At 49.6% G+C, this 16,181-nt stretch overlaps 1 protein-coding gene across 1 annotated transcript in view; it reads right to left on the minus strand.

Annotated features, from left to right (window-relative positions):
* The window catches only part of LOC113950376 (voltage-dependent N-type calcium channel subunit alpha-1B-like), a 162,088-nt gene that overhangs the window by 6,299 nt on the left and 139,608 nt on the right, over positions 1–16,181 (minus strand). The window contains exon 8 of the mRNA XM_027650180.1: positions 5,611–5,726. Within this exon, the coding sequence (XP_027505981.1) occupies positions 5,611–5,726 (116 nt within the window). The remainder of the gene's footprint in view (positions 1–5,610; positions 5,727–16,181) is intronic.

A 16,181-nucleotide genomic window follows, 5' to 3' on the forward strand; every position in this document is an offset into this window, starting at 1 on the left:
GGACACATCTCCATCCATAAACACATTTCCATCCATGGACACATCATCCAGGGACACATCATCCATGGAAACATCATCCATAAACACATCTCCATCCATGGACACACCTCCCATGGATACATCTCCATCCATGGACATATCTCCATCCACGGGCACATCTCACAGTTTCACTGTTGCCTTTACAACCCCAGGTTCCACTGATGAAATTCCCTCAATCCCAGCTCTCCAGCCCCATTGCCCCCCGGTTCTCTCCTTTCATAATCACTCCTGTGTGCCTTGAATCCTCTGGGAATCCCAAGGAACACATCCACCCTGGAAGGGCTTCCCGTGGTGTTTAGGACCTGCTAAAAAGCCAGCTCAGCAGGACACTCAACACTGCTAGGAGGGAGTTTAACCACACAGAGGATCAGAATTTGCCTTTAGTCATCACAAAGTCTGGAAAAGGGTAGTTGGAATGCCCGAAAAACATCCCAAACCAGTGACTCTACATTAGAAGAAATATTCCACAAAGGGATGGTGTCAGATCAACCACTTGGAGCTTCCAGACAAAGGTTTCACCAGGATGTCAGAACGAGAGGTGTCTCAGCAGTGACAGGAGTTGCTGGTCATTAAGTACTGGAAGGACTGGAAATAAAAAACTTGGCACTGAGGAACTGGAAGGTGAACAACACAGGCAGAGCAGCAGAGAAACGTTTTGCCCCTTCTCCTTCCCTTTGGCATGGGGAGAGAGGACATTGTTGGTTCAGATAACTCAGTTCAACAGAAGTCAGGAAAAAAAAAAGGAAGAAAAACTGACTTTAACTGTCAGAGTTGGTAAGGAGAAAAAAAAATTAATAATAATGCAGCCCTTAAATGTGTCCATAAAGCTGCCACACTCTCATGGGGAAATCTAATTTGTCTTTCTGGCAATTATCACTCTTTGCCATCTCACACATGTGTCTCGTTGGTGTAGGTGTCTTTTCCCACCTGGATCAAAGGACTTGTTGCTCTGTTTCTTCTCAAGAAACCTGAAAATTCATAAAGCTTTGTCATGTCAAGGGGCAGCACTGAAGTTACAGCGGGCTGGGAGAGAGAGGTGAAACCATTCCCACAGCCTGTGACTCCAAGACAAGGGAAACCCTCTGAATCAGTGCTGGGGGAAAGAGCTGGAAAGAATTAAAATGCAAAAGACACACGACTTGATTAGCCCTGAACTGAAAGACTTCTGAGCAGAGTGTTTTCAAACTGATGCATGTCCTTGTAAGATAAGAGAAACATCTTCAAAAGAATATTTGTGGGCTTATAAGCTCTTTACTCTGTGCACAGATCTTCTGGTTGGAAATGCAGCATGACAGCCTAATGGATGTCACAGCTTTGAGGAGTTTATTGGAGAAAGTGGTGGCAAAATCATTTGCATGGATTACATTGCTTGGCTTCACCTCTGTTTAATTCCTCTGAAAGGCACAATTGCCTTTAAACTGAAGGAGGGTAGATTTAGATGAGATATTGGGATGAATTTTCCCTTGTGAGGGTGGGGAGGCCCCAGCACAGGTTGCCCAGAGAAGCTGTGGCTGCCCCATCCCTGGAAGTGTCCAAGGTTGGATGGAGCTTCCGACCCAAACCAGTCTGTGATTCTGTGATAATATAATTCAAATGACAGAGAAGGCTGTGAGAAACATTAAAGACACTTCAGAGTGGTCAATAAATGATAAACATGATGTTAAATTAAAATCCTTGTTGACCAACAGGAGGTAGTGTAGAGATGGAGTGATTTTAGTCACTCACATACTTGGTCTTAAACCAGTTACAACCCTTGGGGTAAAAACTTGAGCACTACCAAGGCCAAGGCCTTTCCAGCCCCAGCAACTGCTCAGAATATGTCAAATATTACAGAGCAGAAACAATCTGAGTATTGAGATGCCATTTGATAAACCACTGGAATGCAGCTTTTCACTCTTCCTACCTTGCATCGAAAATAAACGAGAAAAAACAAGCAACCAAAATGCTCAGGAAGGTTCTTATAAGTATTAGAAGTCTGGTGAACCTTCCATGGGAAGAGAAGGGATGGAGCAGATTGGTTCTGTGTGCTCTGGAGCAGAGAAAATAAGAGGACACAAGGTAGAGGGAAATTAAAGAAAAAAAAGTAATTAAAAGAAGCACAAAGTGCACTCCTGAGCTCTTCCTCTCCCTGCAGAAAGGATTTAAACTGAGAGCAGGACACAGTTTGGTGACTTGGTTTATTTTTTCAAATCAAACCAACTGTTAACATGTGGAACTCTTTGCTACAAGAGTCAAGGAGGTCAAGGATGGGAAGGATTTAAGAACCATTACATATTCACACAATAATAAGAAAACCCTCCAGAGTTCCCTCAGAGCAGAACACCAAGACTTTTGCTCTTTCCTTTATTGCATCTCCCTGCCTGGGGCTGGGCCAGGAGATTTCTGTCCTGCTTCCTCCACCACAGTCCTGGACAAGGAAGAACAATGATCCGGTTTGAAAATTCCAGATCCTTTCCCAGCTGAAATCCCGGCCTTCAGAACAGAGCTGGGAAATCCCTGTCGGCTGCACAGTCCCAAATTTCAGAGCCTGAATTCTAAACACTCCACTCCCTGTTCTGCTTTGCCTTCACACTGCATTTGGTATCCAAAGATTTTATTAACGCTGCTAAGCTGATTTTAATTACTGTTATTATTCAGCTGTACTAGGAAGCTTTTTTATATTCCTATTGTATTTTCAACAATGCCTTTACACAGTATTTTTATTATTCCCTGATTCAGCTCTTTTGCACACACTTCCCTGTTCTACAAAACCTTCTGGATCTTGTGTTATTAAACTAAATCAAAAGATGTGCATTTTACAGCAGTTTTACTCCGTGTTGCTGTGGCATTTATTCAGCCCTGGCAACAGAAATAGAAGAGCCAACCATTCCCACAGGGATGCAAAGCTGGAGCAGGGATTGATTGTACATTTTATAACTTTTCCAGCTCAACTTTAACTCAAGTTCAGCTGATGGTATCTGCATGATGATCCCTGCATGGCTCTTCTTGGCAAAACAGGCACCTAAATGAAAGCTTTGTCCCTGTAAGGGAATTGTCCTCTTTATTTTAAAGATGGGAAACCAGGATTCAGAGAGCAAAAATCACAGGACCCTTTAAGTAAGGTGGCATTAAACCAAGAACCACAGTGCACTCTGCTCCAGCCACTGCACAAACCACTCATTAATTTGAATTTGAGGTCGCTGAAAACAATGAGGAGACAAATGATAAATGGAAAGGAAAGCGAATGATTCTTTTTCTGATTCCTCCAGAATCCCAGAATGAGGAGTGGCTGCCTGGCTGGGGGCAGTTGCTGCTGAACAGTCCCAGGTAATAGAAGCCTGACAATAAAACTGGCACGCAGTTGTCACTTTGTGCAGGAAATAATGGGTTTGAGCCACCACATAAACAGCGGCTACTTCGTCCTCTTTTACATTTGAAAGCTTCAGTTTTCCCCTCTGGCCCGGTTGTCAGAGCTCATGCCCAGATCTGCAGAGAAACCTCGGCAAACCAGAGGGCTGGGAATCACCAACCCTGGGAAGTTCAACATGGGAAGTGTCGGATTCTGCCTCTGGGATGGGGCAGCCCTGGATGTACGGAGAGAGTGGGAATGAGAGGTTGGAAAGCAATGCTGGGAAAGGGCCCTGGGGGTCGTTGTCAGTGGCCAGTTGGCCCTGAGTCAGCAGTGCCCTGGCAGCCAGGAGGGCCAAACCTGTCCTGGGGGCACCAGGGAGGGGATTGTCCCCTCTGCTCTGCCCTGGGGCAGCCTCACCTCAATACTGGGGCAGCTTGGGGTGAATATACAAAATAAGGAATATATTGAGCCATTAGAGAGTGTCCAAAGGAGGCAATGAGGATGGGGAAGGGCCTTGATTTGGAGCCGGGGGAGGACACTGAGGGCACTTGGGGTGTTCAGCTGCAGAAGAGGAGACTGAGGGCAGAGCTCATGGCAGTTCCAGCTTCCTGGGGAGGGGCAGAGGAGGGGCAGGGACTGAGCTCTGCTCTGGGGGGACCAGGGACAGCACCCAGGGAATGGCTGGAGCTGTGCCAGGGGAGGGTCAGGTTGGATCTCAGGCAAAGGTTCTTCCCCCAGAGGGTGGTTGGCACTGACCAGGCTCCCCAGGGCAGTGGGCACAGCACCAAGGCTGCCAGAGCTCCAGGAGAGTTTGGATGATCCTCTGGGGCACAGGGTGTGACTCTTGGGGATGGGCCTGTGCAGGGCCAGGAGTTGGACTGGATGATCCCTGTGGGTCCCTCCCAGCTCAGCAGATTCTGTGATTCTGTGATCACTGCCCTCAGGAAGGTACCAGGACCCACAGCAGGGCACATTCCCTGGGCACAACGAGCCCCTCAGAGGAGGAAGAAGGAGCAAAGCAGCAGGAGCCAGGTGAATATGTTCTTCCAAACACTGTCACCCACATAAAACAGAGACTGTAACTGCAAACAAGGGCCATCTAGAACAGCCCCAGGATGCTCTGGTTTGTCCCTGGTTCATGCAGCTGATGCTGCAGTGAGTTGCTGTGGCCACACAAGCACATTTTAGCCCAGCAGGCCCCTGGCATCAGCAGGATGAGTGATGGCATGGCCAGGAGTGATGGCATGGTTTGAACACGGTGCCAACCCATGTTTTCTGAGCTCTGCCAGGTCTATCAGCTGATGTCAGGTGAGTCACTGTGTGACTCTGGCCCTCAGCCTCCCCGTTTGTAAAGGGCAAGGAAGGAGCTGGTCTGTCCACAAAGCCACCTCACAGCCTGTTTGAGAAACCACCACTTCTTTTTCTCTCCATCATTGTTTCAAAAGGGGTTTTCACCTTACTCAGGTGTTTCAGCTTCTCAGCAAAGCAAGCAAGGAGGAAATTACCCCCAATTTCCTTGATGCTGCATGAAAGAATTGCACAGTGGTTAAATGAGGACTATATGATCAATATAAGCTACTGTATAATGCAGAAAGATTATTGGCAATCAAAGGAAAAGCAAAGCAGGCTATTTTTTGTTAAATGGGTGTGTCTGGGTCCTTGTTAAAGTTGCTCAGGGCTTGCAATAAAGTGCAATGTTCAGATATAATGGTTATAAAGCAATGTTAATATGTGCTGGGGGGAGTTTCATGCAAGTGAGCTCTGTAGCTCATAAAAATGACACTGGGGTGTATTTTACCATCCCAGCAAGAAAGGCTTGTAAAGCAGCTGTGCTGGAAAGTAAATAAAATAGAAATGACTCATAGAGAGGAACAGTTTCCCCACCGTGGAGACTTTGGGCGCTGTATCACTTTTTATATTATGCTGTATTAAGACAATTGCTTTGATCTCAGCAATAAAGGAAGTTGGCTCAGCTCCTTCAGTTTTGCTTAACCAGACTGAGATCTTCTGCAATAACTTTAGTGGGAGTGCTCAGAAATAACTGAAGTTATCTTCTGCAATAACTTTAGTGGAGTGCTCATAAAGAATCCCCCTAAAAAACCAAGCGCTGGCTGGGCCCTCTCCAGCCTTGTGTTCCCTCCACGGCCAACCACACCCAGGACTGCTTCTGGGGCTTTGTCCTCCCTCACCACCAGGCTCTACTGGCCACAAGAGCGAGGTGAGGAGGTCTCTGGCCTTACCTGCTTTGAAGATCCACTCCAGGTACCCGTTGAGCTCCCGCTCGATCTGCTGCTGCCGGCGGAGCTTGAGGAAAGCTCGGCGGTTCTCCACCCGCTCCCGTTCTTTGGCAAATTCACTGTGGAGAGGCAAGAGAGAGGAAAGCACCTGTCACCAGCGGTCATGGAAAACACACAGCCCTCCTTCAGCCTCTCAGGTTGTGTTCATGAAGCTTGTGAAGTCAACAGCAGTGAGTGGAAACCACAGCAAGCGACAGCCGACAAAATATGACTTGACTGGAGCTCAATTGAGTTTGTTTCTCTGCCTCTCAAACCCTGAAAGAACCTGGAAGATTGCTTCTCTGCCTCTCACATCATGAAAGAACCTGCCAACTGCCCTGTGCACATGTTTCTTGTGCCCTGTGGCCACACCACAGCCATTGCAAGGAGATCCTGGTGCACAGCCAGTCATACAACACCAATTATTATCCTCAGCACTAAAATCCATCTCTCTCCACAGCAGAATTTCCCCTGGAAGCACAAGATTAAGTCACAGAGATATCAGCACTCCTGTGAAGAGATCTGCTTTTCCAATGGCAGCCTTTCATTTTTCCCAGGCTTAAGATGTCTGTGAGAAACAGGAGCTGCAAGTGAGGCTGGGTGCTCTGGGGTTGAGGTGAAGTAGCTCAGATTCTCTATGTTGAGGGTAAAAATGATCCTGCTATTTGCTAAAATCACATGGTAAGCAAGTATCTGGTATCAAATTATTAGAACAGGGCTGCACAGGGAATTCAGAAAGGAAGGTTCACCCAACCATTGCAATAATCACATCCAAGTACATCCTGCTGCCCAGTTTGAAACGATGCTGAGGCAAAAGCACAGCCACCAGCCAAGACAACTCACTCTGGGGCTTTCCCCAGGCTAATTCCTGTCACCTTTGGGAAGTTTCTGATGCCCCAAGTGAAGATGTACGTGCCCATCTGCCATTCATAGAGCTCTGAGCCAGCCTCTGCAGCCCCTCCCTTTGGGCACACACTGGAGTGACTCTCACAGAGCCTTTATCTCTGTGGTTAAAATGGGATCAGGATTCTGTCCCTCAGGTACTCCAGAACCTCACTCATTCGATGATGAGTCCTTGATGTCATCAGTTAACTGGTAATTGTTGCAAACCTGTAGTTAACCACAGATTTTGACTAAAATCTCGTGTGATCAACACACAAATGTTCTCAGAAGCCAGGAAGGAGCAGGAGATGGGAGGAAGGAATGGGGGGAAAAGGAGCTCCAAGTGCCAGACACAGCTTTACATTCCCAGTCTACAGAGGTGACACTTTTGCTTGGTTTGGCAGCACTGTCTGACCCGGGAGAGGGGACTGTGAGGAGAACTTGGCTCAGCACCGACCACACGGCACAGCCACCGATGGGAGAGCTGCCATCAGCTGAGCCCTTGTCTCGATGTTGGCAGCACATCCCAGTCTCCTGACTCCCCTTTCCTGTCCCCCACCTGACAGGACAGCCCACGACCCCATCCTTGGAACAGAGGAAGTGAAAACACGGCTCTGAACCAGCAGCTCCTCCTTGGCATTCAGCACATCCCTGCGAGGCCGTTCGGGACCCTGCGCGTGTCAGCCCGGGCACTCTTCTCCACCTCCCTTTCTGATGTTCTCATTTCTGGTTCAGTGCCTGCTGGTTGGGGCCATGGACCTTCTCTGAGTGTTGATTTCCCCCTGGAGCAGCAGGAAGGAGATCAGACAGCACGAGGTGACAACATGCATTTGAATTTCCAGGCGTGGAGGGGCCACGTTTAATGTGTTACAGGCTCACGTCACCACAAACTTCCCAGAGGAGGAGGCAACACCTGGTAGGAAGTTTCCTGGAGGACCCCTCTGGGCAGAAAGGACAGCAGATGAGCCATGGCACTGCTCCCTCACCCCTCAGGAGCAGCGAAAGAAGAGCTTTCCTTGCAAAGCTTTTCATCCTCTGCCAGCTCCAATCCTGCCTAAGGAAAGTAAAACTCCCCAGGACTTGTCCCTTTAATCACAACTTTATATTTCAGAATCACAGAATATCCTGAGTTGGAAGGGACCCACAAGGATCACTGAGTCCAACCCTTAAGTGAATGGCCTGTGCTTTAAATGTGTGGGAAGGTGAGGGAGGAACTGGGAGAAGCTGAAAACCTTCAGCAGTTTCTGCACAGCCACATATGTGTCTCACAAGCCACCAGTGGGGAACTGCCCCCTCCTGCTCCCTGGAACTGGCAGGTTTGGCATTCACAGAATCATGGAATTATTTTGGTTGGAAGGGACCTTAAGGATCATCTTGTTCAACCCCGTGCCACGGGCAGGGACACCTTCCACAATCCCAGGTTTTTTCGAGCCCCGTCCAACCTGGCCTTGGACATTTCCAGGGATCCAGGGGCAGCCACACCTTCTCTGGGCAACCTGTGTCAGGGCCTCCCCACCCTCACAGGGAAGAATTCCTTCCCAATATCCCATCTAACCCTACCCTCTGTCAGTGGGAAGCCATTCTCTTTTGTCCTGTCACTCCAGCATTTGTAAATAGTCTCTCTCCATCTTTCTTTTAGGCTCCCTTCATGTCCTGCAAGGCCACAATTGGGTCACCCCAAATCTTCCCTTCTCCAGGCTGAACAATCCCAACTCTCCCAGCCTTTCCTCCCAGCAGAGCTGCTCCAGCCCTCTGATCATCTTGGTGCCTCCTCTGGACCAACTCCAGCAGCTCCATGTCCTTGCTGTGCTGTTCCCCAGGGCTGGAGCAGCTCTGCAGGGGGGTCTCACCTGAGGGGCAGAGGGGCAGAATCCCCCCCTGCCCTGCTGCCCACGCTGGGGGATCAGCCCAGGGCATGGGGGGTTCTGGGCTGGGCCATGTCCAGCCTCTCCCCCACCAGCACCCCCAAGACCTTCTCCCAGGGCTGCTCCATCTGCTCATCCCCAGCCTGGATTGATCCAGGGGCTGCCCCAACCTGGTGCAGCACCTTGGGCTTGGTCTTGTTAAACCTCATGAGATTCCCATGGGCCACTGCTTGAGCTTGTCCAGTTCTTTGTCCAGGCATTGGAGCTGTGGAAGCTGGGAAGATAATTCCCAGGTAATTTCCAGGAGAAGACAATACCCTGACTCCCTGCTCACTGAATTCCTTCTGAGGGTACAGAGCTGTAGCAAAATCATCCAGGCTGAAGACTGGAGGGTCCTGATGTAGGGTCTTCCTGGTAAAAGGATGCATCACTTCTTCCTTCTCCTGTCTCCAGGAGATGGGAGAGAAGTTTGGTGAAGCTGGAACTTGTTAAAAACCTGTTTTGTATATGAAATGTATTAATAAAAATGTGTGTCTCTTCCCCTACATTCATCACCATTCAGGAGCTGAAATAGTCCCTCTTTGCTCCCAGATTTTCCATTTGAGAGCTCTTCAACAAAATTCCAGAACACATTCAAAGGATGGGGAGAGGAGGAGGAGGGGAATTGTATCAAAATGCCATATTTAATCTGAAAGTATTTTAACTGAAGTTTTCCTGCCAGCTGAAAATGAAAACACAGAAAGTCCCCTGGGAATGTTTGGGAGCAGTAAATAAGTTCCCTTTTCTGTTCAGCATAATTCCTATTTATGTCACTGACTTGTAAAAATCTCCCAAATCACCAGAAAGGAAACCTGAGCAGAAATATGCAGGAATTTCTTCACAGCTGGTCTTCCATCCTTTAGCCAACTCTGGAATGTGTTTATTGTGAGGGTGGGGAGGCCCTGGCACACGTTTCCCAGAGAAGCTGTGGCTGCCCCATCCCTGCAAGTGTCCAAGGCCAGGTTGGAGCAACCCGGGATAGTGGAAGGTGTCCTTGCCCATGGCAGGGGGTGGAACAAGATGAGCTTTAAAGTCCCTTCCCACCCAAACCATTCCATGATTTTATGGTTCACCCACTCTCATCCCTGGCTCTCATCACCCAAAAAGCCCCAAAAGCCCTCAAAATGTTCATCTTCCAGCGTGTCCAGCTGGGCATGAAGAGCTGAAAGGTCAGTGCTCCTGCCCAGCACAGCAGCACGAGGTGCTGGGGGGTGACTGTGCTGCCTTCCAGCTCCTCTGTGACAGTATCTGTCAGGGAACAAACAGGATCCAAAGGAAGGACATCCATCCTGGAAAGCACACGGCAGCCAGCGGAGCTCAGTGTGTCACATTTATCTTCTCGAGAGGGGTCGGTGCTTAATGTCACCGGAAAATGGATGGTTGTTGCTTATCACCGTGGTGGGTGGAGGAGGAAAATAAATCTCAGTGTAAAAATGCACTGAAAGAGCCACTTCAGGGCAATTCAAGAGCCCCCCAAGCCACAGAAGAGGCACAATCAGCTCTCGAGTAACCAGCAGGGTCAGTGAACGTTATGAACTAATTCTTACAAGTCCTTTATCCGTGCTGGTCTTAAACCAAAAATATTGTCACAGCAACCAGAGGGATTAAAAAAATAAACAAACGCCAATCTTCATCCCCTGAGTCTCTGATTAACCTCCCTACACGACAGCAGAGAGCTGGGATGGAGCATCTCCTGGTCTTGGCTTTGGTGGCACAGGCGTCAGCAGCTTCCTGCCAGTCTAATCACATCATTAAACCTCTGCCAGTCGGGTTTTCCGCTTCGAAAGCAGACAAACTGCTTCCCGCTGCCGGGGAAGAGGCCGAGAGAGATGATACAGCAGCGCTGTCACCGCTCCCACTAATCGTGCTGGTGATTAGCGACTCGGAATAACAACACAGATAATTAGCTCCTCGTTCCCAATAATCACACGTTCTTGTGAGCTCCTGAAATCTCAGGTCTTAAAAGGGGAGAAGAGCCTTCAGCCGCTGAATCTGAAGCGTTTGGAGTGAACAGAAAGCTGCGCGGATCTTGGAAGGGCTCTGCCAGTGACTCCTGGAAAGCAGCTGTCGAGAAGTTTTAGAATTTTAAGTCTTAAAAATAAATTGAGGGGGGGGGGAAATCGGTTTTAGATCTCAGGTCTTCGCCAGCAGCTCCTGGAAAGCAGCTGTGGAGAACTTTTCGAATTTGAAGTCTTTAAAATATAAATAAAGCAACCAGTTTTAGGGTTGACTTCGTCTCCAGTCCAAGCACATCAAAGCAAGGCACAAAGCTGAGCCCGGGCGACATGTGACATCCTGGGCCACGGTCCTGCCTGGAGAAATCCAGCCCCGGGGGGTGGAGAGGAGCCGGGACGGGAGCCAGACCCTGCAAGTGGGTGAGCTGCTGGCACAGGGACCAGCCAGGACTGCAGATGTTCCACTGAATTACTCAGGGGCCGAACCCAACTTCTCCAGGTGGAGACACAAAAATTGGCCCGGACGGGAGGCCTGGGGTGTGAGCTCGGCTGTGGGACGTGGAGCGGCGCCCGAGGATGGATCCGAGAGCTGTCAGCAGCCTGCTGAGCAACCCCCACAGCCTCAGGAACGGGGAGGGACGGGCTGGAGGCAGAGGATGGAAAACAGAGGGTGGAAAACAGCAGCTCCTCTGGCTGCCACGCGAGAGGCAGAGCAGCATCACAGACGTGCTGCAAGAGGAGCAGGGGCACAAAATCCTGGGTTGTGCTGCCGGGGCTGCCTGGGTGGGGAGAGGGAAAGGCTTAAAAATTCCTGTCTGATTCAGTCCACCCCTTTTACAGCAAAGAAAGAACCTCCCGACACACTTAGTGCCCATTATCCCCTATTTTCCGCTAAGCTTTCGGCGGGAGCGACACCGAGGTAGGAATTTCCCTGCGAGGCTGCAGAGGGACTGCGGAGATAAGAAGAGGCACTTGTAGCACCCCAGACACGGACATGCTGGATGATAAGAGAGGGGAGATGAATGCGGTGCTGTCTGCACCTGCCCCTGAAACCACATCTCTTGTGCTCCTGGCAGATACAACCACCTGCTCAGGGGCTTAGGATCACTCAGAAGATCCTGCAGAGCCCCTCAGGGGAAGAGCTCAGGGCGGGGATCAAACACTTCCCGATATCCTGAGAGCATCCACAGCCAAGCAGAGACATTCATTGCGTTTTAAGGGTGGAGGCTCATTTCCTACCATTTATTTTGGTTAATCAGCTGTGAGAAAGAAATGGAGAAAGAGCCTTCAGTTCGTTTTTCCTCTCCCTCCCGGGTGTGTTTTTGATGCTGTGGTTTGACACCTTGTCCTGATCCAGCCGAATTCCAGCTGTTTGGGTGAAGCCAGTTACACCAATGTGGTAGGAAGATTCCTGCTCAGCAAACCCTCCCCGTGCTCCTGCCGTCCTGTAGGTCCTGCAATACCTATGGGATTGTTTTCTACCTCACACGGTCCTGAAAAGCCCCTGGAGGGGCTCATTCCACCGGGATCTGATCCAGTAAATATTCCTAACATTTCCCTCACAAAACACATCAGCATCCAGCAGATTCTTCCTCCAGGAGATGAATTTGCTCTGCAGGTTCAGATCTCTGTGTTTGGTGTTCCTGGAGAACATTAAACCCTTTATAAGGGGAATCCTCTGCAGGATGCAACAAAAAAACCCAACACTTTTCTGACTGCGACTGTTTCTGCAACCCAGGACACAAAGCCTTGGCTGTGCTAAACGTTTATTTTACCTTCTGCAAAGCTGTTCTTTGAAAGGCAGGGGCAGTGAGGGAGTCCAGCAGAAAGAGAGGGAGAGAGCCCATGGAGAGGGTGCAAGAGGGAGATGGGAGTGGGAAGAGAGAAAAGCAGGAGCTCAGTGTCCTGGATGAGGATGAAGGAAGAGCCTGAGGACCTGCTGAGCATCTGGGGGTGCTGAGGGGGCAAAGATTGGGGGGCTGAGCAGGGACAGGGGACGCCAACTTCCCTCAATTCCTGAAGCATTTTCCTTCAACAAGCTGCACTTCATCATCACCAGGGACTCTCTGGACTCTTTCAGAGGTGAAAGGGCAAAACTCAGCCCACAACACAGCTCTGAGAGCCTGGAGGGCTGGCAGGGAGGCAGCAGCAGGAGAATAAAAACCCTACAGGGATGATGTCCTACAGGTCAGCCACCTCAGAGGCACCAACCTTCGGGGTTTCTCCCTAAAACTCCTGAAGGAGAGGAGGAAAAACAGCCTCAGCAGGGGCTGGAATATTCACAGCAGCACACAGGAGGTGAGGGGCAGGGGGAAGGGGTGGGGAGAGGAGGGAGAGCATCATTCCCTGCAGTGCACAAACCTGGGAGGATGCTGGGGAGTTAGAAATACACTGTTAGAGTTTAGAAACTTGGCTTAGGAAAGAAAAATGTGGACACATCCAGGAGTAAATAGACAAACAGGGCATTTTCCAGCTGCCTGGACATGAGGCATCGTGGCCCAAAGCTGGGATGATGCAAATCCATGAGGACATGACTCAGCTGTGTCCAGAACTGGCACCTGGCACCCAGAAGGGCTGGAAAATAAATGAGATCAGCCAGGCCACTGATTTCTTTCCCACAGCATCAGGTGTCTTCACCACAGTAAGGAGCAGGAGGAGCTCAGGACAAGGTAAGGTGTGGCTGTTCTCACCCCCAGCCCAAACCCTCAAATGCAGAGAAACCTGCAGGCAGAACTCAAAATCATTTGCTGCCTCTGACTTAGTGATCTGAAAACATGAATAGAAAAGAGGGTAATTTAAATCACTGGTTTTAAATACCTCTCAAAATCAGGGCCAGGGCACCACCAAACACAGACAAAGCACATTGATTTTTGATGGGGTTTAACCCACGTGGGACACAAAGAAAAAGCAGGAAAATGCACCTCATTTGGGCAAGAAAAAATTCTGAGGGAGGTGAAAGGAAGCAAACCTCAGGGGCACAGGGAGAGCACCCAAAACTGCTGGAATGAGGCGAAACCAAACAGCTGATTCACCTGGAAGCTGTAATTTCTTTAGGATTTCTTTGTGCTGGTGACATTTGGTGCCTGTAAGATGTTGTTTTCCTGCCCATAAAGGCAGTTTGCTGAGAAGTCAGAGTTTTGAACCTTGCTATTAAACAAGGAAAGCCCAGAGAAGGACAGAGATTTCTTAGTGCTGAGATGACAGAGCTCTGTGGCTCATCATCCACCCCAGGCTGTCTCATCTGCTGCACAAAATCCCAAAGAAATATGTTCTATGCTTGTATCCCACCTGGAATTACAGCCAGCCAAGATCCCACTGGGCATGATCATGTCCAGACTGAGCCCAAACACACAGAGCCAGCTGGCTGAGCTGCTGAACCCATCCTAATATCCTGCTCAGGAGTAAGGACTGGCTCAATCAATCCTGCACAGACAGAGCAGATTCTGCTTCCTCCTCGTTGCTCTAAAGAGGTGGAACACACAGCTCTCCTCAGCCAGCTGAGGGAGGATGAAAGCATCACCCAGGGATTGATCTCAGCACCAAGCCAGGCTTCACAGCCACTTTTATCACTCAGCACAGCAAGGAGATGCTTCAAATGCAAGCCAGATATGGGATATGTCTTGTATTTCTAGAAAGAGAAGAGGAACAGCACAGAGGTGAAGCCTGCAATTCATCTTCCTTCTTTCTTTTGTCTTTAAGTTCTGGCTTGTGCCCATTTTACTTTGATTGCCCCTAATCTGATTTGAATAGCTGCCAGTGCCACAGCAGCAAGGAGGCAGCAGCAAAGCAAGAAAAAAGAGCTCAAAAGCACCATTTATCTCCCAGCATCATCCTGTTACAATTGCTGGCTGAATCTCTGGCTCTGTTCAGAAAGTTTCCGCCCCTGAGTCAAAGCAGAAGCCCCAGGAAATTCAAATTTAGGTCTCCTGTGTACCATTCCTATATTGCAGGCTTTAATTTCCATTGTGGTTTAGCAGAAGGGCAAAAAAAAAGTCCAGCACTCCTGTACCAACCAAACCCACAAAAGGAGCAAAGGACCCACATTTAACTCGGTGAGATGGAGCTCACGTGGAAAGTCACTGCTCCCCACATCTCCTGCAAGACAAACACCTCCTTCTCCCACATTTCATGTTTGCAGCAATGGCTTTGTTAGGAAGAGTGATGAGCAAGAAAAAAGGAAAAAAATGGAGAGTTTTTTTCTTCTGTCTTTCCCCCTTCTTTTAAAGCATGGCCTTGGAAAAGGCTAAAAGCAAGGAGAAAGCAAGCAGGATCTCATATCTTTCCATGATGCAGCTCTTCTGCTGCAAATAATTAACACCAGGCAAAGTCAGATCGCAGCAGGTAACTGGAACTGGGAACAAATTTGCAGGGAAATGAATGATTGTCCCTGTAATGAGGGGAAGGAGGACAGAAGAACACTTTGCCGTTATGACAAATTAATCAGGCTCGTTCTTCCCCGGTCTCTGCATGGCCTGCAGGCTGGAGTTCTATGATCCCAATCTGGCACAAATCCTCAGGGTGGGAAAACCTGTCATGGAACTGAGCAAGTCACTGAGGCAGTGAGGGCAGGATGGGGCTGTGCTCCCCCCACAAAAGCCTCAGGGACACGAGGGACAGCACTGAGAGCCAGGGATCTGGGAGAGTGTTTAATGGGGCTGTGCCCAGAGAGCATCCATGCTGCAGATTGCTCCAAACAGACTGCAGCAGGGGTTAAATTAATTAAAGAATGAAAGCCCTTTTTCCCTACCCCTTGTTCCCCTGCAGGGTGCCAGCACAGCCTGTGGCTCCATCCCTTGCTAGGCTTCTGCTGTCACAAAGGTGCTGCATCCATTCAACCTCTCTGCCTGCAGTTCTTACCCCAGGTGGGCTCAGAAGACACGAGGTAGGTGTTGCACATCCCAGGACAGAGCAATACCTGAGCAGGAAACCCCCCCCCAGGCCCTGTGGTGCCTCTCCACACCAGGTTCTTGCAGCTGAGTAAACCTCAGGAACAATCATTACTCTTCACTGGCTGGGCTGGGAATACCTCAGGCTTCACCATAAATATTTGAGGACATGACAAGCAGCATTTTTCACACTGCGGAGACACAGACTCTCGGTATCCAAATGCATCATTCCCAGGCTGTGCATTCCCTGTGTCTCCAGCCTGGGTGCTCCCCACTGCTGTGGGAAGCAGTGCCAGGAAGCACTTAGCCTTGAAAGAACTTCAATCATCTTCCTCACAGCATCCCATGATAACGTTTATCCTCTTTGTGTGGTGGAATCCAAAGCATCAAACCAAACAAATGTGAGGTACAGGATCCTCGTATTAATGCCCCACTCGACACCCAAGCAACAGAAAACTCCACAATCCCAGAAGTTTATGGGAGAAAGGTGCTGGTTGGGCTGAGAGGAGGCTGAGGGCTGGAGGGGAACAGCAGCAGGATGAGGAAAACAGCATTGGAAGTTGCTGCTGAGGGAGGGAGCAGCAGGAAGCCAAGGTGTGTGTGGGGTGGGTGCCCATCCCGGGGTGGCAGGAGCTGCCCGAGCAGGAAACCAGGACAGAGTCAGGGAACAGCGAGTGTTGGGCAGCACTTCTCAAACACCAGGGGTGTTTTTCCCTCCTCACAGCAAACTGTGCAGAGTTCCATAAAAAATTCAGCAGGGTCATCACAGGGCATTTTCTGGTCAGAATCAAAGCCACATCCCCTGACATCCCAAAAACCAACGAGCCTGGGCTTCAGGAACACGGGAAGGCATCTGGGGTCAGTGGCTCCTGGCATGACTTGCACTCAGAGCATGCCTGTGGTGCCAC

This window comes from Corapipo altera, unplaced genomic scaffold (assembly GCF_003945725.1).
Source record: "Corapipo altera isolate COAL_440 unplaced genomic scaffold, ASM394572v1 268, whole genome shotgun sequence".
Classification (NCBI taxonomy): domain Eukaryota; kingdom Metazoa; phylum Chordata; class Aves; order Passeriformes; family Pipridae; genus Corapipo; species Corapipo altera.